The 20,879-nt window shown below is 43.5% G+C and overlaps 1 protein-coding gene across 1 annotated transcript in view; it reads left to right on the top strand.

Moving 5' to 3' along the window:
• The first annotated feature begins 5,228 nt into the window (after positions 1 to 5,228).
• Positions 5,229 to 20,879, top strand: part of STARD9 (StAR related lipid transfer domain containing 9) — a 130,014-nt gene continuing 114,363 nt past the window's right edge. Inside the window, exon 1 of the mRNA XM_075282833.1 lies at positions 5,229 to 5,389. Coding sequence (XP_075138934.1) covers positions 5,343 to 5,389 — 47 coding nt within the window. The 5' untranslated portion in view covers positions 5,229 to 5,342. The remainder of the gene's footprint in view (positions 5,390 to 20,879) is intronic.

The raw sequence follows: 20,879 nt of genomic DNA, 5'->3' as shown, positions 1-20,879 counted from the left end.
GTGGCCCCTGCACACAATATTATGTCCCATAGTGGCCCCTGCACACAGTATTATGTTCCACTGTGGACACCCATAAACAATTATTATACTCTGGGGTCTTTTCAGACCCCAGAGTATAATAATCGAAGACCCAAGGGAATAAAAAAAAACATAAAAAAGCACTGTTACCTGCCCCCAGATCCGCTACAGTCCTCCGCTGTCGGCCTTCTTCAATGATGTCGGACGTCACATGACCCGGGACGCAGGCTGGGTTCATGTGACTAGGCTGAAGCCTGCCCGGATCCTGGAGAGGTAAGTAACACAGTTTTTTATGTTTCTTACGTCTCCCGACCCTCCGATCATTATACTCGGGGATGGTGTCTTCTAGTCTTTCCAGCATTTGAGGGATAGGTTTGATCTTCTAACAGGTTTCATCTCCCGTACCTCCAACTCCGTCATGCCATACAGACTCAGTTTCCTGGGACTAAATTTTGTGAGAATCCCTTTCCACTCCCCATCTACTTGTTGGAGCCCCCGGGGGTTGGGCAATTTCCATTATATATAGGGATCTTAAGTCTGCAAGCTTTAACCACTTCCGGACCGCCCATAGACTATATACGTCTGGGAAGTGGTTGCCTTGTTCTGACAGGACGTACCTGTACGTCCAAGTCAGAACACAGCAGCTGCACGGAGATTGTGTAGCTGCTTTCACTAGGAGCCGGCTGTAACTTCAGCCGGAGCTCCCAGAGAGATAGCAGGGCAGATTTATTACCTCCTCTGCTATCTCGATCGCTGTGTATACAGCGCTCAATGAGCGCTGTATACACAGCTATGGACGCAGCCATAAATCAGCTGCCCTCTGACCCGGCAGACACACCTGCCAGGAGCAGTGTCCTGCCAGAGCTGCTGGGTCCTACAGGACCCAGATCAGCTCTGCATACTGTGTATACAGTGTGCAGGAGTCTGTATTTCTCCTGTAACTGAGGTTAAATGTACCAGCCTCAGTTATAGGAGAAATCAGCCTCAAGTACAAAAAAAAAAAAGTGATCAGATGTCCCCAAAGGTCTCTTATCACCTTATGGGTACACAATCTGGGGGGGGGGGGGAAATATATATATAATAAAGTTTTTAAAAAATAAATAATACGCTAATAAAACGCCGTTATTAAAGGTTATAGCCCCACCCCCGATGACACCATACAAAATAAAAATTACCATAACGGAGAGGAAAAACTATATTATAAAGTTTTTCAGTGACACTTTGTGTTATTAAATTAAAAAAAAAAATTATAAATTGAAAACCAGACACAATTTCCCTCCTATTTTGTTTATATTTTCCTGGATATAAAAAAAAAAAAAATTAAAAAACATTTGAAAATAAAAATAACATAAAAATAAAGCCCTATGTGTCCCCGAAAAAAGACGCAAAAATTAGTTAACTAAGACATACGAGAAAAATTTTACAGACTTCAAAACCGCACATACATAATAAACCTAAAATGTGTCTGGTCCTGGACCACAAATTGGCCCGGTACTGAAGTGGTTAAGAGGTCTCCCATCCTTTCGCAGCAGCATCCGATTGTCCCCCTCTAGCTGGTAGTGTCTGACCAGTACTCCGCCTAGTGTTTGTATGTGGTGTGACACCTCTCTGTTGAGTGCTTTCCTTGTTCTCTCGAGTGCGGGCGAATCACGTACGCCGTGCCACTGTGACCTTGGAATCATCTCAGACCATACAGCCACTAAGGCTGGGAAAAAGGTTGGAAACCTGTTGAAATCTGCTCTTATCCTGGCAATCAGCTCTGGCCGTTGGACAGAGACCATGTCATTACCGCCTGCATGGATTACTAACACCACCGGGGCCTGGGTGGCTCTGCTGACCTTGACGACCTCTGAGAAGACTCACTACCACTTCATGCCCCGTATGCCGAGCCACCGCACATGGACGTCTCTGATAACCAGCTGGAGGCCCATTGGCTGGACTGCTGCTCGCTTTGCGGCCCAGAAGACATAGGAATGTCCGATGCTCCAAACCACGGGGGAAGTCCTTGTAAACAACAATATGGGTTAAAACAAATGACGCATCAAGAAATTAATACACCTTTGGTGTTACCCCCCCTCCCTTTTTTTTAACTGATAAATAAACCAGGCCTGATGTAATGCCTATAGCAGTTGGAACGCCATCGTCCAATGCGTTTCACTTCTTCCTCCGCCAAACCTGCTGCATCGGCTGCCGTTGCGACCCCGATGCCGAAGGAGTGGCCAGCAATACCCCGGTGGCCTTTAGGCACTTTTCGAACAAAGTTTCAAACTAGAACCTTATTAAGGGGGAACCATCTTTGTGGACTAGAAAATGGCTAGCTGTTACGTTCGTGTCTGAGTCCAGACCCAGATTCCGGATTGCAGGTTGCATCGCTAAGGAAACAGGGAAGGGAGACTATCCCTGGCACTACGATGGCTAGCTAGGCCCTGCCTACGGGTGGTGGTCAGCTGTCCCCAAGCTAGCCTTGGCCCCGACAACTCCTGGCTCTTTAGCACGATGACCTAGCAGACAGATAGGGCAAGAGCTATAGAAGAGCTAGGGACTGGGGTTTCTAAAGTGGTGACCCCTACGGAAATCCAGGTGCAGCTGCAGACAGACAAACGGGCTGGGAGGTGCTGGACAACAGACACGCAGCACAACACAAAACAAAACAAGAAAATGAGGACAGGGACAGTGGAGAGGTGAGGTAAGGGTAAACACAGGACAGGGGGAAAACACTGGAACCCAAAACCTCTCAAACCACAAGAAAGTGCCAGACACACAGAGCAGAAGGACAGGGTGGAGATGAAGTGTGAGGGAACAAACTAGATTCACACAACAGGCAACTTGCACACCACTTCCTAATCTGCTGGAACCTTCACCAATACCATCCTCCTCCAAAAGCCAAGAATCCTAGGGTGTAAACCACAAAAACCGGCAACATGTGGAGCCAGCCCTCTTCCTTAAAAAGGCCCCAGAATCCTCCCATAGGGTGATGGCAAATTAATCACCTGAGGTTCGATTCCTGGAACCTCAAGTCTGCTAAGAGGACTGGCACCAATACCAAACCAAATGGTTCAGTGGTAAAGCAACCACCAGCAGAACATAGGAGCCCGGATCAAATCCCCATACACAAACAACCAGGTCATGACACTAGCGGCTGGTCAGGACACTGCATAGCTCTTAACCATTTTGACTGGGCACAATGGGACATTCAGCTTCACTATTGATAACCATGTCCCTTGTCCGTAAATGTCGGTCTTGGACCGGCGAACCCGAAGCCCAAGTGATTCTGGGAGGATGACTGTCCTCTTCTGCTAAACTTTTTGCTGCACACCGTGACCTCGCTACCAGCTCCCCGATCCTCAGTGCTCCAAAAAAGGCTAAAGCAAAGGCGCAGGACATAAGGACTGCTTTGTATGGTGTTGTGCAGACCGTCACCATGGCACCTACTAGGCGCTGCAAGAGGAGGAACGATTCCGGGCGCCGGTGATCCTTCTTTTTTTTGTCTTTTTTAGCTCTTTTAGTATCAGCTGAAGTGGGAACTCATTAGTCACATCAGGGAGGCCTAATAATTTTAACCCAAATGCCACGCCGGATAGGCGCCTTGCTGCGGTTGCAGGACACCGCTGCTGCTGCCAACCTAGCCACATACTCATAGGTTAAACCCTACAACCTTCTACATTCATTGCTCTGTCAGGAGAGCCAACGGATAACCACTCTTTCCACAATTTCTCGTGGCCTGCCCAGGTAGAAACTGTTAGTGCCTCCTTCAGCAGTCGTGTCAGTTCTGGAGCACCATGTCCCATAGGAAGGGTGGGCACGGGGAGCCCACCAACTCCACCTTCGGATGGTAATCCTTGAAGAAATGGGACATGACACTGGGGGCAGAGATGGGGGGTAAATGAAACTAGGAGCAGAGATGGAGGGGGGGCATGAAACTGGAGGCAGAGATGGAGGGGGACATGAAACTGGGGGCAGAGATGGGGGGACATGAAACTGGGGACAGAGATGGGGGGAGCTGAAACTGGGGGCAGATGAAGGGGGTATATGAAACTGTGGGCAGAGATGAGGGACATGAAACTGGGGCAGATGGAATGGTGACATGAAACTGGGGCAGAGATGGGGGACATGAAACTGAGGACAGATGAAGGGGGTATATGAAACTGGGGGCAGAGATGGGGGACATGAAACTGTGGGCAGAGTTAGGGGGGACATGAAACTTGGGCAGATGAAGGTGGTATATGAAACTGGGGGAGAGATGGAGGGATTGACATATCATTTACGGGTGACTGTAGGAGGATTATACTGTGTGGAGGCACATGGAAAATGAATGAGAATGGGCGGAGTCAGCATAAAAGCGGGCGGAGCTAAACTTGCAACAGCGCGCTGTGTGCACCGCACATTTTGTCCCTCTTTCTGTTCTTTGACAGTTGGGAGGTATGCTTTTGGGCATGTGCCCTTTTGGCAGCAGTGTCCAATAGCCTGCACTGTTTTTGCCTGACCATCTTCCCTTTACGGGTGTGGGTTGCTCCACGTGTAGGGGCTTTAACCCTGCTGCAGGTAGGAGGGGGGGCTTGGGGAGAGCCGGGCTGGTGGCTTGGCTGTCCTAGCTGGACGTCAGTGTGCTCCACTGGCTCCTGGGGGAGGACCTGGGCTGAATCTCCGCTCTCCTGGAGCAGGAACTGCAGCCATGCTGTCCCTTTCTGACTTACTTTATGTAGCAGCTGCTCTAAGAGCCACTGGTGGTGCTGCTGCTCCTCTGCTTGCTCCATAGCATGTGGTTGGAAGGCAGCAGGGCAAGGGTTAAGCAGGGAGAAAGTGAAATCAAGTTGCTTTGTCGATGCTGACAGGGATTCAAGAGGACTTCCCTACACACACGGCTGCTCAATGTCCAGCTAGCTTATACAGCCAGCCGGCTTGCATTCTTGTAGTTATGTAAGTGAAGGTATAGCTACTCCTCCTGACTACACAGAACATGAGATTAGTGTTGTAGTGTTGTCAGGAACACATCGGAGGACACAGCAAGGTGTCTCCTGGTTACAGCTGATGATTACAAGCCATCTATTCTCCTCATGCAGATACCGAACACGCCCCTAAATCCCTGAAAAGTGGCAGCTCCCCAATGGGCTGGACCAAACTAAAACACAAGGGAGGGGGGCGTGGAGAGTAGACGGGGCACGGATTGTTATTGTAATGTTCCCCGCCCCTGGACTGGGTGCTGTGGAGGATCACCCCCGCTGCCAGAGACCGAGGCAGCTGCGGAGGAGAGCGGCTCCATGTACTAGGGGAACATGCCGACGAGTGAAGCTTGGAGCAGGACATGAGGCGCCACATTATCCAACATGGCCAATGTCAGGGTAGCGCTGCGGGTCAGACCGCTCAGCAAGAGGTAAGTTGTGCTCTACAAGAATATGACTGTATGGTGTGTGACAGACTCTCCAGCTGTTGGAGAACTACAACTCCCAGCTGAGTATACTGTGACTTGTAGTTGTATAGCAGTCACAAAAAGTTACTTCACTCTTGCAAGAGTCTAAGGAGTTCCCATTGTATAGTATACAGGTGTATATAGGGCACCTATAGTGCTCCTATCATGGTCTGGGGGTCTCATGTCCTCCTCACGTATAAAACATGTCTTTGACGTGAAATCTGCACATGACGCATATCCTGCCCACTGACATACTGTGCTAATGTGATAGTATGAGTTAAACAGGCGTCACTTGGGGATTGATGCATTTGACTCTTCTGACAACTTTTTAGGATGGGTCGCTCTTGTGTGTTATTTTGCAAAACTACTCATCTACGGAGATGTAGGAAATGTATCATGGCAGAATGCATGTTATAAGCGCTCTTATTTGCGGCATTGGCCTCATACATCAAAGGAAATTTTTTGGGGGATAACAGACAGTCAGAAGATGTTCAATCATGACATGTTCACACTGCCGTTATTGAAGTCCATTGCTCTATGTTCCATCTTAGGATCAGAACAACAGCCTGAAATGCAGATAGAATGACAGATGCAGAAGGTGCACCCTCCATCTACATCTGACTTCATTCTACATTCACTGTAACATAAAAACAAGATGGAAGCTTTCTTCTGTATTGTTTGCGTACTTATTAAACGGAAGATGAAGTTCTGCAGACGTCTTTATCTTCTGTTTGAAGAGCAGACAAACATAAAGGAGGACAGTGGGTGTTCAGATCATGCTAGGGTCACACTTTGCGCCCGATTGTCCATTGTTCCAATAACTATAATAGGGTCTGTTGGGTGTCCGTTGTATCTAAACTAAATGCGTCGAATAAAAATATTGTTCTTGCGGGATTTCAGGACAGAGACTCGGATGGAGATATGAATGTAGTTTAAACTGGATGCGCCTGCACCGTGCTGGCCGTACCTGTCATTGCCTTTCACCTGTACAAGTAACTGACACCTTCGGATAGGTCTGCCCAGGGACTTTGCTTGCACAACATGAAGATCACAATGTCATGTTCCATTATGAATGAGAATATGGTTGTGAGACTTGACATAATGTGAATGTGACCTGACAGTTTTAATAATTTAAGCCTGTTGGATTTTTGGTACCGTTCACAAGCAGCTTTACATTCATAGACTGCAGTATGAGGCGCATGGAGTTGCCGCTCACTTGCTGTGTTTTCTTTTTCTAGTTGCACACTTATATGTGATTTGTTGCATCTAATATTGCTGTATAGCCTTAGCCTTATGGTATTACATTGAGTGCCACTTTTATTATTGGAGTGGTAATGTTAATAATAAGATTTAACATTACGTACTATTGCCTTACCTCATAAGTAGACCCTGGGGTGTTTCTACTTTAGGATCACCTCTGTCTACAGAAGATTCAGCTGAACAATAAGGGGTTGGAGGATTAGTTGTGTTTTTACTGATGGCATCGTCTATGTGCAATGTTATGTATTGTAAAAAATATTTGTTTATGAGGAACTTGATACATTGAACGTTCTAAAAGCTTAAAAAATGATCTCATCTTATAGATCTGCCACAAATTTTAAAGCCTGACACGGTCAGATACATGGGGAGTATATCCAGTCTGTTTAAGGCTGTCCGTCTATATAACATGTCCAGTGTGTGGAGAATCAGAGAAGGAGGCATACTTCCTTAAAATCCATTTCCTGTTGCATTCCCAGTTCCCCTTGTCTGGGTTTTAAATTGCTATGTGAGGAGATCCGCTGGGACTGTGAAGATCATGTGACCCCCAAACTACTCCTACAATTCAGAGCATACATTGTCAGTGCAGAACGATTATCAAGGAAAATACTCTGTTTCCTGAAGACATCAGATATGAAGATCGTGATAAGAATGTCTTGCAGTTTCTTACTGTTCCAGAGATAAAATTGTATCTATCTTAAAATAAAAATATAATGGAAAATGTAAGTGTGGGCTAGAGGAACCACGTGGTCTTCTTCTGCCGTCAATCTTCTGTATTCTTTATATGGTTTTCAAAAACACAGGCGGAGGTAAAGTGACATCACACACGATGAGACCGTGTTCACATCTGTGTTGGTGGCTGCATTAGGAGTCTCCGTCACAGATTCAGTCAAAAATGCTAGACAATATGGCGTGGTCTGTGTGTCCTGTATATAAATGCTGGGCCTTGTGATGGGACTGCCCCAGGCCCCACTGTTGGGTCCAAGTTCAGGCACTCTGCATGATTTAAGTACATGATTCAGAAATTATCTACATTTTGTTCTGTCCATTGTGGAAATTGCTGTAGGCCTTACAGGTCAGTATCAAATAGGGGTTTCACCAGCAAGATAGTCTGATGACAGATTTGTGGTAAGTGGTGGAATTTATAGGAATTTGTTATGTGTCCTAGAACTTCACATCTGCTTGTATAGGGAGGCATTAGGATGACAAGACCATGTTGAGGATTCCCAATCTGTAGTATAAGGAGCGGGTACTGCCCGTATCTTGTCGTCTAGATGTTACATAGTTCAGGTGGTTTGATATTACATTGACAATCCAAGAAATGTGAAATAGTCTGTCCGTCACGTGGTCTGGGTTACATCTGCACTGTGTTATGAGTACTCCGGATGCATGAGTGAGCATCCCGCACAATGCCTCTCTTGAGGGGCTGTTTTATCTGCCTGTTCTCTGATGTTAACTCACTCTACTGTCATTTCCCATTCTCAGCAAATGGATCACCGGAATCAAGTTGAAGTCTACTTTTAGTACATATGACTTCAATGCAACTATCAAACATGAAGGAATGCTTGTTAGTTGTAACATACCATCTTTCCAACAAGTGCTATCCATGTGTTGTAGTGAGAGATGTTATGTTCTTTTGAAAGGATTTACTGAACATAGCACATGTAATCTGGCGTTTTTGTGAACATGAGCATTATATGCAGTATTTTTTTTTTGAGGGGGGGGGGGGTGAAAGTGATTCATATTTCATTGACTTTGCACCATTTACATACAAATTTGTCAGTCATTGAGTTCTAATACATAGAGAATTGGAGTAAATGTCAGAATTATGCAGCGCTATCAGAAAATGTTTCAGCAAGCACAACAGTGTGAGTGAGCTTTTCCTGCAAACATAAAAGTGAAAGCAAAGCAAAAACTCTCACACATACAGCCAGATTAATGACACTTATCTCCTATCACCAGAATAGAGAATAAATGATTTAAGATCCAGTAGCAAGAAAAGGGTCCCCAATAGCTCCATGTAAATGCCCCATTCACTTCTGTGGTACATCTGGAGCATGTCTACCACAGCTCCGGTTACATGGACACAATGGCGCCACTTGCAGGCTATCAGGTACTCAGCAATTAGACACCTATTTCCTATTCTATGGATAGGGGATAAGTATGAATAGTGGGAAAAAAACCTTTAAGACTAGGTTTTGAATGGATTCTTAGGCTGAGTCCACACGATGCGGAAATGCAGCTTTTTTTGTTGCAGATTTTGTCGCGTTTTTTAAGCCAAAACCAAGAATAGCTTCTAAAGGAATGAGTCCACTCATCAGTCCACTCCTGGGTTTGGCTCAAAAAACTGCTACAAAATCTGCAACAAAAAAAGCTGAGTTTCTGCAATGTGGGGCTTCAGCCTTAAAGGGGTATTCCCACGTCGCATACTCACCAGTCTTCGTTGCTGTAAAATCTTCTGTCTTCCTGCTTTGTTGTGTCATTCGTGGGCGGGGTTACATATGCAAAGCCAGCGGCGAGACGCCGCTGGCCCTGCGTGCACGCTCATAGATAGTGAAACCAGTCTAGCCTTCACAATGCGAATACAGACCCGGCATCCGCTGTAATAGAGAGGCGGATGCTGGGGAGTGTTAGACGCCGGCACAGGTGCCTGCAACATCGCTATGCTCCTGCCCTGCATGAAGCCAGCAGCGGCAGGAGCGATGCTGTTATTCCGCTCCTCCGCCCCCCGAATAGCAGCATCGCTCCTGCCTCTGCTGGCTTCCTGCAGGGCAGAAGCATAGCGATGTTGCAGGCATCTGTGCCGGCGTCTAACCCTCCTCGGCGTTCGCCTCTCTATTACGGCAGATGCCAGGTCTGTATTGGCGGCCCCTTCCCCCAAAGGGTAAACTACCCCCCCTCCAGGCTCGCTCCCGTGCACTTAGCCCCTCCTCCCTCCCCCCTCAGAGCAGCAGATACATCACTTGGCTTATGACCAGATAAGTCAAGGGATGTGTCAAAAAAAAAAATGAATAAAGTAAGATAGTGGACAAACAAAAAAGTTTTGCTGAAGCAATGTATTTAGGGAAAAGTCTTACATTCACATTAACAAGCAGTATAGATAGGATCCTTGTGATGGGACAACCCCTTTAAGGTTGGGGCTCCATTTTGCGAAAATGCAGCAGTTTGGCTGTGGCAGAAATGTTGTGGCATAAAAGCGCGGAGTTATACAGTACCTGCAAAGTGGATGGGATTCTAGCTAATCCTAACCATACATTGCAGAAAATTGCAGCTTTATTCTTTTGTATACAGGTTGTACTGTTTGTGTGAGGGGACTGCTGCAGCCTTTCACAAGCCTCTGCAGTGACCTCTTTTCACGTTATAGTTATCTCCCCTGTAGTGGCAGTATTCAATAATGAAAATGGGAACTGGACAACCCCTTTAATATGTTGTCTATAGTGTATAAGATCTCCGTGGCACTTCTGTATATCTCCAATTTCATAGAGGCTCCATGCATTTGGGCTCTGTAGCTTTCATGAGCCCTACGGTTTTCTGTCTTTATTACAGTCAGTTAAACTAGCCTAAGTCCAGACTGTCCTAGTCTCGGCTTGAAGTGATCATACACTGGTACCGTGTCCTGGTACATGTATCCAAGGCTTTTATTTAAAGAGGACCTTTCATGTCCTCCTGCACATGCAGTTTTATAAACCGCTAGAAAGCCGACAGTGTGCTGAACTCGCACTGTCGGCTTTCCCATTATGTTCCCCGGGGCTGGAGATATCGGTGCCGTTAGTTTCGGCACCGGTCTCTGCCCACTGTCAGAAGGGTGTTCCTAACAGTCTAGCTGGGCTGTGAGGAACGCCCCTCCTGACAGTACTGTCCATAGTCCTGTACTGGGGAGCATTCCTCACAGCTTAGTGCCATTGCTGGGTGGTAAAGAACGCCCCTCTAGCTATGGACGAATACTGTCGGGGGGCGTTCCTCATAGCCCAGCTACACTGTTAGGAAACTAACAGCACCGATATCTCCAGCCCCGGGGGCACATAATGGGAAAGTCGAAAGTGCGAATATTTCACCTCTGCTGAACACCTCAGCACCTACTCCATGAATACACAACATGACCATTCTTATCCACTATAGCTAAGCAGAATGACTGAAAGCAAGCAGAGATTTAGGAAAATGTGAGGACTTGATACAGAAATTATATTACAAAATTATTTAACTTTACATCAAACAAACAATAACATTGAAATTTTACAAACCCTTTAAGGTCAAAATTTGTCTGGATTGTCAGTCATGTAACATTTACTTTACATATATATTTTTTACTAGCTTTTACCCGCGACTTCGTCTGCGGTGAGTTGAGTATTGGGCGGACACAGACGTGTGAAACTGTAAAAGTGCTTTAAAAAGTTTGGTGGGCTAGCAAATGTGATTTGATGTGTTATATTGTGTATGTTGTGATACAGACAATGTGATGTGTTATACAGCCTGTGTACAGGAGTATATATGTATCAGGTACTGTATATAGCAGTGATAGGAGATACATGTAATTATATAGTATATGCAGCCTGTGTACAGGAGTATACAGTCCTATGAAAAAGTTTGGGCACCCCTATTAATCTTAATCATTTTTAGTTCTAAATATTTTGGTGTTTGCAGCAGCCATTTCAATTTGATATATCTAATAACTGATGGACACAGTAATATTTCAGGAGTGAAATGAGGTTTATTGTACTAACAGAAAATGTGCAACATGCATTAAACCAAAATTTGACCGGTGCAAAAATATGGGCACCCTTATCATTTTATTGATTTGAATACTCCTAACTACTTTTTACTGACTTACTGAAGCACAAAATTGTTTTTGTAACCTCACTGAGCTTTGAACTTCATAGCCATATCTATCCAATCATGAGAAAAGGTATTTAAGGTGGCCAATTGCAAGTTGTTCTCCTATTTGAATCTCCTCTGAAGAGTGGCATCATAGGCTACTTAAAACAACTCTCAAATGATCTGAAAACAAAGATTGTTCAACATAGTTGTTCAGGGGAAGGATACAAAAAGTTGTCTCAGAGATTTAACCTGTCAGTTTCCACTGTGAGGAACATAGTAAGGAAATGGAAGACCACAGGGACAGTTCTTGTTAAGCCCAGAAGTGGCAGGCCAAGAAAAATATCAGAAAGGCAGAGAAGAAGAATGGTGAGAACAGTCAAGGACAATCCACAGACCACCTCCAAAGAGCTGCAGCATCATCTTGCTGCAGATGGTGTCACTGTGCATCGGTCAACTATACAGCGCACTTTGCACAAATAGAAGCTGTATGGGAGAGTGATGAGAAAGAAGCCGTTTCTGCACGTACGCCACAAATAGAGTTGCCTGAGGTATGAAAAAGCATATTTGGACAAGGCAGCTTCATTTTGGAAACAAAAATTGAGTTGTTTGGTTATAAAAAAAAAAAAGGCGTTATGCATGGCGTCCAAAAAGAAACAGCATTCCAAGAAAAACACATGCTACCTACTGTAAAATTTGGTGGAGGTTCCATCATGCTTTGGGGCTGTGTGGCCAGTGCCGGCACCGGGAATCTTGTTAAAGTTGAGGGTCACATGGATTCCACTCAGTATCAGCAGATTCTTGAGAATAATGTTCAAGAATCAGTGACGAAGTTGAAGTTACGCCGGGGATGGATATTTCAGCAAGACAATGATCCAAAACACCGCTCCAAATCCTCAGGCATTCATGCAGAGGAACAATTACAATGTTCTGGAATGGCCATCCCAGTCCCCAGACCTGAATATCATTGAACATCTGTGGGATGATTTGAAGCGGGCTGTCCATGCTCGGCGACCATCTAACTTAACTGAACTTGAATTGTTTGTCCAAAATACCTTTATCCAGGATCCAGGAACTGATTAAAAGCTACAGGAAGCGACTAGAGGCTGTTATCTTTGCAAAAGGAGGATCTACTAAATATTAATGTCACTTTTCTGTTGAGGTGCCCATACTTTTGCACCGGTCAAATTTTGGTTTAATGCATATTGCACATTTTCTGTTAGTACAATAAACCTCATTTCAATCCTGAAATATTACTGTGTCCATCAGTTATTAGATATATCAAACTGAAATGGCTGTTGCAAATACCAAAATATTTAGAACTAAAAATGATTAAGATTAATAGGGGTGCCCAAACTTTTTCATAGGACTGTATATGTATCAGGTACTGTATATAGCAGTGATAGGTAATACATGTAATTATATAGTATATACAGTCTGTGTACAGGAGTATATATGTATCAGGCACTGTATATAGCAGTGATAGGAGATACATGTAATTATATAGTATATACAGCCTGTGTACAGGAGTATATATGTATCAGGTACTGTATATAGCAGTGATAGGTAATACATGTAATTATATAGTATATACAGCCTGTGTACAGGAGTATATATGTATCAGGTACTGTATATAGCAGTGATAGGAGATACATGTAATTATATAGTATATACAGCCTGTGTACAGTAGTATATATGTATCAGGTACTGTATATAGCAGTGATAGGAGATACATGTAATTACAATGTGATGTGTTGTATTGTGTATGTATAGTGGAAATCTATATGTAAATGTGAGTGAGTAGAGTGAGGGCTACTCCTGAGGTGACAGTAAGGAGTGTGCAGGCAGGTTGAGGCAGGAAATGCCAGGTAGTGTGTGTGAGTCTATAGCTGGGGCTAGGAGTCCTGCTTTTGTGAGTCTCCTGCTAGGAAGCCATGTTGTTTAGTGGCACCAAAAGTAGCCTGTGACTCAATCCTAAGGGAAAACTATGTTTGTGGAAAATTGCACGCAAATCCGTCCAGGCGTTTTAGCGTGATTGAGGAACAAACATCCAAACACACAAACTTTCACATTTATAATATTAGTAGGATTCCTGAATTATAGGGATCAACAAGATTCTGAAATGTGTAATTGACATGACTGAATGAAATATGAAAAGAGGTATGTCCAGAATGTGGCACCCATCCAGCTATAAGGTCCATGCTTACTCAGAAGGCATATATAGAAAGGGGTTGTCTTCATGAGATCACTTTTAATGGTAAAAAGCTTCATATGGTAGAGTATAACATTTGCATGTACAAATTCTTTGGATGTCTATCTGAAATCTATGTTGGTCAGTGTAAGAATCTAAGAAAGCCGTTGTTATTGTTTGATGTTGTACCTCAATGCTATATGGGACGTGTTGTTATGACAGCGGCGTGTGCTTGTAGCTTTGCACACATTATCACACAGTCATCCATCAGCTCAGTGAATACAGTCAAAGTGCAAAAACTAGCAAGTTCCTCATAACTCTCCTTGTGCTGCTTCTGTCGTGTGGAATTTTAATACTTGTACAAGTTTAAACTTGTGTTCTAAGAAAATGAGGAGCAGAATTATGTTGTAATACTTAGATTAGGTGCAGTGTGAATGCCAGCCCTGCTTACAGTACCCTGCAAGATGGGCACAGTCAAATATTCATTGTCAATGTCTTACATCAAAAATGACACCAAGATAGTTTGCGGGGCAAGCCTCAATCACACTAAAGCAAGTCGGGATTGCCAAAAGTGCACAGGGAATCTGTCAGGTCTAAAATACCAAACTAATAATAGTGTTGTGCAGGGGCTTTAATAGTAGTAGAAACCCAACGTTGTGACCACAAAACAATGAAGCAATGCAGAGATATCATCTCTTTATGAATATACTAACCAGTCTCCAGTGTATAAGGGTTAGGGCCTGTTTTGCCCCATTTCTCTACAGATATCCATGTTTGCTGTAAATTACATAAAATGAACGCTCAATGAACACTTTTGCTGCTGTCCGTAGGCAAATTTGGCAAAATGGACCTGTCCCCTATGCATTTGGGTATCAATAAAAAGATGATTTTCCGTTTATGTTTCTGCTCATATGACAACCCCTTACATTACAACATTATTGGTTTGGGACACATTTTGATCTCTGTATAAGCTTTTTCTGGGTGCCAGATATGTGCTTGTGCTAAGTGCACCTGAATTGCAGGGCGGTGTGTCTGATGGGAGGCTTCATTACTGTGCTTGTATACAAATAGTATAGGGTACTTAATGGAAGTGTTACAGTTGTTTCCACTTCCCTAATGCTCATTTATTGAGATGTAACCTGGTAACATTGTAGTTTGGTCCTCTGTAACACTTAGAACGATAGGCCCTTGCCCTGTTTGCCCCACCAGATAATACCCCTGTGTGTATGGGTCACTTTTCAAGCTCCTGCAGTACTAGTTATTCCTGTTTCTTCTATTGTACTCCTGCATCGTAGAAAGCTTTGCCTTGGCTACTGTGTTAATACCAAAGTAATAGTTTACTGTGACCAGGGACATTGTCTGTCTTGTATGCTATACATGAGTCCCCCTTTGACAACAATAACAAAGGATTAAGTCCCGCCCTTCCTATTTCCGGTCGAAGATCTCTTTCCGGTTTTGAGAGTTTGCCATGTCTAGCAGTGGTATAGGCATACTGTTTCGTGGTTACGACGAGCCTGCTGCAGAACCTCATTTGCTAAATGCTATACAGTATATATATTCATTTGCCGAATGCTATATATATGTATAGCATTCGGCAAATGAACACTGATTCTGCAGCAGGCACGTCCTTGCTACGGGCAGGCAAGAGTTTTTCTCATTGGAATGAATAGTCCGATGTTAGACTCCGCCTCCTCAGACGAGCCTCTGGCAGAACCAGCGTTGATTGGCCAAATCACTGGCAACTGGCCAATCAACGCTGGTCTATTCATTTCAATGAGAAAAAGTCAACTGGTAACAGCATACTTACCTGCTCGTAGCAAGGACGAGCCTGCTACACAATCAGCCTTCATTTGCCGAATGCTATACACTGTATAGCATTCAGAAAATGAGGTTCTGCAGCAGGCTCGTCGTAACCCGAGGACCATACCCTGAAGTACATACCCAGCCCTGGTTAATTCACTAAGGAACAGGAAGTCTTCTTGCCGCCCTTCCATTGCGCATGTGCCAACCGGAAGTTCGCAGGGGGACTCATGTATACCTGTATTTACTTATCATCATGTCGCAACACTTCTTGTGTTGAACAGTGCAAGTGCTTTTGGCATGGTGATACTATAGTAGTGGTTAAAGTGAGTGAAGGAAGTGTCATTACTGTAGTCTTAGAATCTGTATCCTATAATGTAGCATCCCTGTTGTCTCTGCCATTGAATATTTGTTAACATCTGAATCAAATATATCATAGTGATGAAATGCACTTATGTGACACATTTCATACCCTATGTAATAAACCTAGAAGAACGTACACATAATTCCTCCATTGAGATCATTGATGCCTGGAAATTGTTCCCATCACCTATACAAATGAAGCAGGTTGAGAGGTGTTTGGCTCTACTTGTTATACAATGGGCTAAGAGCCAGAAGACGACGAGTAGAGCAAGGACTGCAATTCCCTGGACCTGCTAACCAGCTCAGTGACATAGGGAGCGGAAGTGTCTGAGCTAAACTAAAGATGTGATTAGTAAATCTAATAAACAAGCTGAACACTCAACATCCTGAAGATATGTCAGCATTGTACAGAGCTGCAGAAAATAACAATGTTATGTTATAGAAATAATGCAAGGATGGATAATGCCAATCGATAACATTTATAGGCAGCAGAAAACAAAGCCCCAGAAGGTCAGTAGCAAATTTAGAGACCCATTGGATGCATTGTTTCAGAGTTTTGTCCAGCTGCCAGGACTAATACAGAAAGCCTGTGATTCCAGTTTACTACCACTGAGATATGTGATTGGGATGCTAATATGCATGCCCAGGTCCTTTCACTTCTATGGGATTGCTGGAGACCCCCATCCTAGAAGTCTTATAGAAGTGAACAGAATGGTGGCCCTGCATGTACACCATATACATGGGGCACTTACCAACCTCTTTTCTTTTGATCACTGTGGTCAGATAGTAATAGCTGTGGATAGGGGATAAGAGTTTACATTGGTAAATCCCATTCTAATGCTGACACAAGTTCTGTGCAACTGAACGGAAGCAAAAAACAGTAGTCAATCTGTCCTGAAAAATTGTACCTCTAGGCTGGCATTACAGTCTTTTTTTTTTTTTTTTTTGTCCAGTTCTGATGCATTTTTACTTTTAGTTAAATCCAGAAGTCGATCCAGCAGAAAGAGCATACAGTTCTTTCTTCATTAGGCCCATTCCTTTAGAATCTCCTTCTGGCTTTTTCTCAAAAACTGAGGCTGAAACTGCCACAAAAGACTGTGAGGCAGATCTGTTATGCACCTTTACCAGAAAAGCGAGGTAAAGTCACAAAACTTCAGAGGTGCAAAATTATAAAGACCGGAGAACAAAACACTGGTCTTGATAAACCCCTCACATTTGACACCAATCTTTTATGGCCGCATCTTATGAACACTCTCTTCTCTACAATGTCTTAGTCAATGTCACAATTGATAATTTTGTCACATACATTTACAAAGTGGTGATAACAATAATAATGATGATTTCTGAAATACAGCGGTTTCATACATGCTCACACAGGCTTGGTTCAGAAAATCCATGGCAGAAGTTTGTGTCTGAAACTTAAAGGGCTTGTCTAGTAACTCGAGAAACCCCAGAGGTGACCAAGGATGGTGTAAAATTTAAAACATACTCCCCTCTCCCTTACACACTGTTTTCTACCAACCCTTGTCTATGTTCATGCCGGCAACTTGTTGCTTGAAGTCCTGCACCCCATGTCACCACTGTCAAGTCAGTGGCCTCAGCGGTCACATGAGAGAGATTGGTGAGGTCACTCACATATATCACCGATTCCTTACTAGCAACCGCTAATGCCAATGGTTGGTCACATAGGATACAAGACTTCTGGCAATAAGAACTCCAGAAAGTTTGCCTCACTTCTTAGACAACCCCTGTAAGATTACCGTTGACATTGTGCTAGCAGCTCCTTGCACAGATTTACCATTTTAGATAGAGATAATCTGCAACTTTTACATACAAATTTTTCCACAATAATGGAAACAGCGGGTGACTATTCACTTGCATCACCTGCAGAATGTCAGTGGACATGTCAGGCCTTAACATAGTAGTTATGTGTTTGTGAATGTTGGTTTTACATATGAACTTTCATTACATAATAGGATGTTTAGATAGGATAAAGAGTGCAAGCAATTTTTTTTTCTGAATCTCATAGTAGAAAGTAAATTCATAAAATGCAGAATTGTAAGTCAACACCGTCTTCCAACAGTGCAGTAAGATCCCTAGAAGACTGCAGAACTGGAGCCTCTACAACCGTTACTTGTGCGGAAATACCAGTGTTTAGAAGCTACATGACCAGATGTTTCTCTGGACCGGCGCCAACAGAAATAACAGAGTATCTCAGTCCTGACTTAGCCTCTCTGACATCAAGCCAATCTTTTCTGCTCCTATTATTTCACTAGACTCTAAAGCGTTTGGTTTTGTTGTCAGTTTTCTCTATTTCTGTCTTCCTAATGCTATATAAGGCAGTTTGTTTTAGAAATAGACATTGAAGAACAGAAACGTAGAATAATTCTCAGCTGCACTTATACAATAGTAGAGGAAATCTCATTACTTTAACAAATGTCAGGGTTCAGTCGGTCACTTTCTGACTTTGTAGATGTGCTATTAAAGGCAATGTCAACTCAAAAGTAATGGTGTGACTGGAATAAAACACTCGCCACATCCTCTGTACTCATGGGTCACTTTTCAAGTTAAAGGGGTTTTTCCATCTCTCTCTCTCTCTCTCTCTCTCTCTCTCTCTCCATATATGCACATTTTTTCTAGATTCAACTTTGACTCAATGAAAGTCGCTCTAGAATTTTACCACTGGCCTACGAGTTCTAAGCAGCAAGCCAAGGCCACATGCAGACGATTGTGTGCAGTGTATAGCTTAGGAAAATGGCACAGATGACACATCGATTGGTATCTGTGTGGCATACATGATTTTCACCAATTCATACATTAAAATTATTTAAAGAGGACCTTTCATCAGATTGGGCACAGGCAGTTCCATATACTGCTGGAAAGCCGACAGTGTGCTGAATTCAGCGCACTGTCGGCTTTCCCGATCTGTGCCCCGGGTAAAGTGCTATTGGTCCCGGTACCGTAGTACTTTACAGTCAGAAGAGCATTTCTGACAGTCAGTCAGGAACGTCCTTCTCCACAGCAGCGCCTATCACGCCGTACAGTGTGAGCGGGGAGGAATGCTCCCTCTCCCTGCTCACAGGGCTCGTCCATAGATGAGTATTATCAGGAGGGGAGGAGGCGTTCCTCCCCGCTCACACTGTACAGTGCGATAGGTGCTGCTGTGGAGAAGGACGTACCTGACTGACAGTCAGAAACGCCCTTCTGACTGTAAAGCGCTACGGTACCAGGAGCGATAGCACTTTACCCGGGGCACAGATCGGGAAAGCCGATAGTGCGCTGAATTCAGAGAACTGTCCGCTGTCCAGCAGTATATAGAACTGCCTGTGCCCAATCTGATGAAAGGTCCTCTTTAACCAAGCTGCAAATAAAGACCTGCTCCATATTTTGCCGCTCTTCTCTATGCTTCGGAAACACATTTGTAAAAACTATGCATGTGTGTAAGAGGCCATAGAAATGGATGGGTCTGTACTTTTATCTGCTACTACAGATAAAAACCTATATACATGAAACTTTAGACCTATTACACATTCAATGGTTTAGCATCAGTATTTGTAAGTGAAAACCAGAAGTGGCAACCTCAGAGTGATGGCAATATTTGCCCCTATTCTGTGTTTTGTTTTTACCTCTTGATATTGGTCTTCAAACACAGATCCTAATCTTTGCCATGTGAATATGGCCTAAGTGCTAAAGCTCTTGAATAAACATAAAAAATAAACAAAAATAAACATATGGTAAAGGCCAAGACTTTACCTGAGTTAATTCCCCAGGTGGTTTCATTTTGAGTCAGTGTTCAAAGGCTTTGTTGCTACTGTTTCATCACTTACATCTGTCTGACATATTTGACTTTTTTTTTAAAGATTTTTTTTGGCTGATAGGGGTTGATACTTTGTTTTTTGTACAGATCAGATATATGCTACTTTTAATCTGGGTTCTGACACCCCTCTCATGACACGGTATTGGTGTCCTTTTGGCCTCCATTAGTTTTGGAATGTATTATTATTAGAGATGAGCAAGTACTGTTCGGATCAGCCAATCCGGCGCCGGCGGCCAGCCGCTTAACCCCCCGCGTGCCAGCTATGTCCATTCATTTCTATGCGAGCGTGCTGTTCGGATCGGCTGATCCGAACAGTACTCGCTCATCTCTAATTATTATAGCACAAAAAAAGGAAATGGTATATAAGTAGTCTATGCTATTCTGTATAATAGAATGCAATAGGAAAGGTATTTTGTTCCGTAATGGGGTTCTGTGGGTGATTTATTTCACTGCATACCTATACAGTGCAGTATATTGTTGGCTTCCCTCTGAGGTATATATTGAAAGATCTCCTGGCATATTTTTTGAATAGAAGCCCCTAACTTAATGTGAACAGTGTCCAATTTATACTTGCAATAGAGAAGACAGTGGCACCCAGGGCTCAGTCAGAAACAGACCTTATTTCCCCCTGTGTGTAGGAGGTCCTAGATAACACGCTCAGGGGAAGCTCTAACCAAACTAGTTAGGTGACACAGCGGGCTACACCTGCTGGATTACAATGTATGAGAGGTTTAAGGATAATTAATATGCCCATATGGTGTAAACTGTGCCATGGTTTTGCCATGCAGCCCTGAACTACACAGTAAAAACTGCATGTGGTTTTACTACAAATTGAAGTGGTTTCTGTGCTATTTGCAGATGCACAGTAGTTCGAAATAAAACCCAAGGTACAGCTGTAAAACCCAAATTACAAAAAAGTTGGGATGTTATGGAAATTATAAAGAAAACAAAAATTGATTAGCAAAACATTGCATTGGTTTGTAAATGTGAAAGTGACCATATGTTATTCATAGAACACGTGTCAGAAGGTGAAAGGTAGATATTTCATTAAAAAAAATTTAGAAATTGATGTCAGTAACACATCTCAAAGTTGGGACAGGGTTAACAAAAGGCTGGAAAAAAAGGTGGTACTAATGAAAAATAGCTGGAGGGTCAATTTTCAGCTAAGTCATATGACTGTATAAAAAGTATATGTTAGAAATGAAGAGTCTGTC

This window comes from Leptodactylus fuscus, chromosome 7 (assembly GCF_031893055.1).
Source record: "Leptodactylus fuscus isolate aLepFus1 chromosome 7, aLepFus1.hap2, whole genome shotgun sequence".
In the NCBI taxonomy this organism is placed as follows: Eukaryota; Metazoa; Chordata; class Amphibia; order Anura; family Leptodactylidae; genus Leptodactylus; species Leptodactylus fuscus.
The sequence above is the reverse complement of the archived record's forward strand: the minus strand, read 5'-3'. Positions and strand labels throughout refer to the sequence as shown.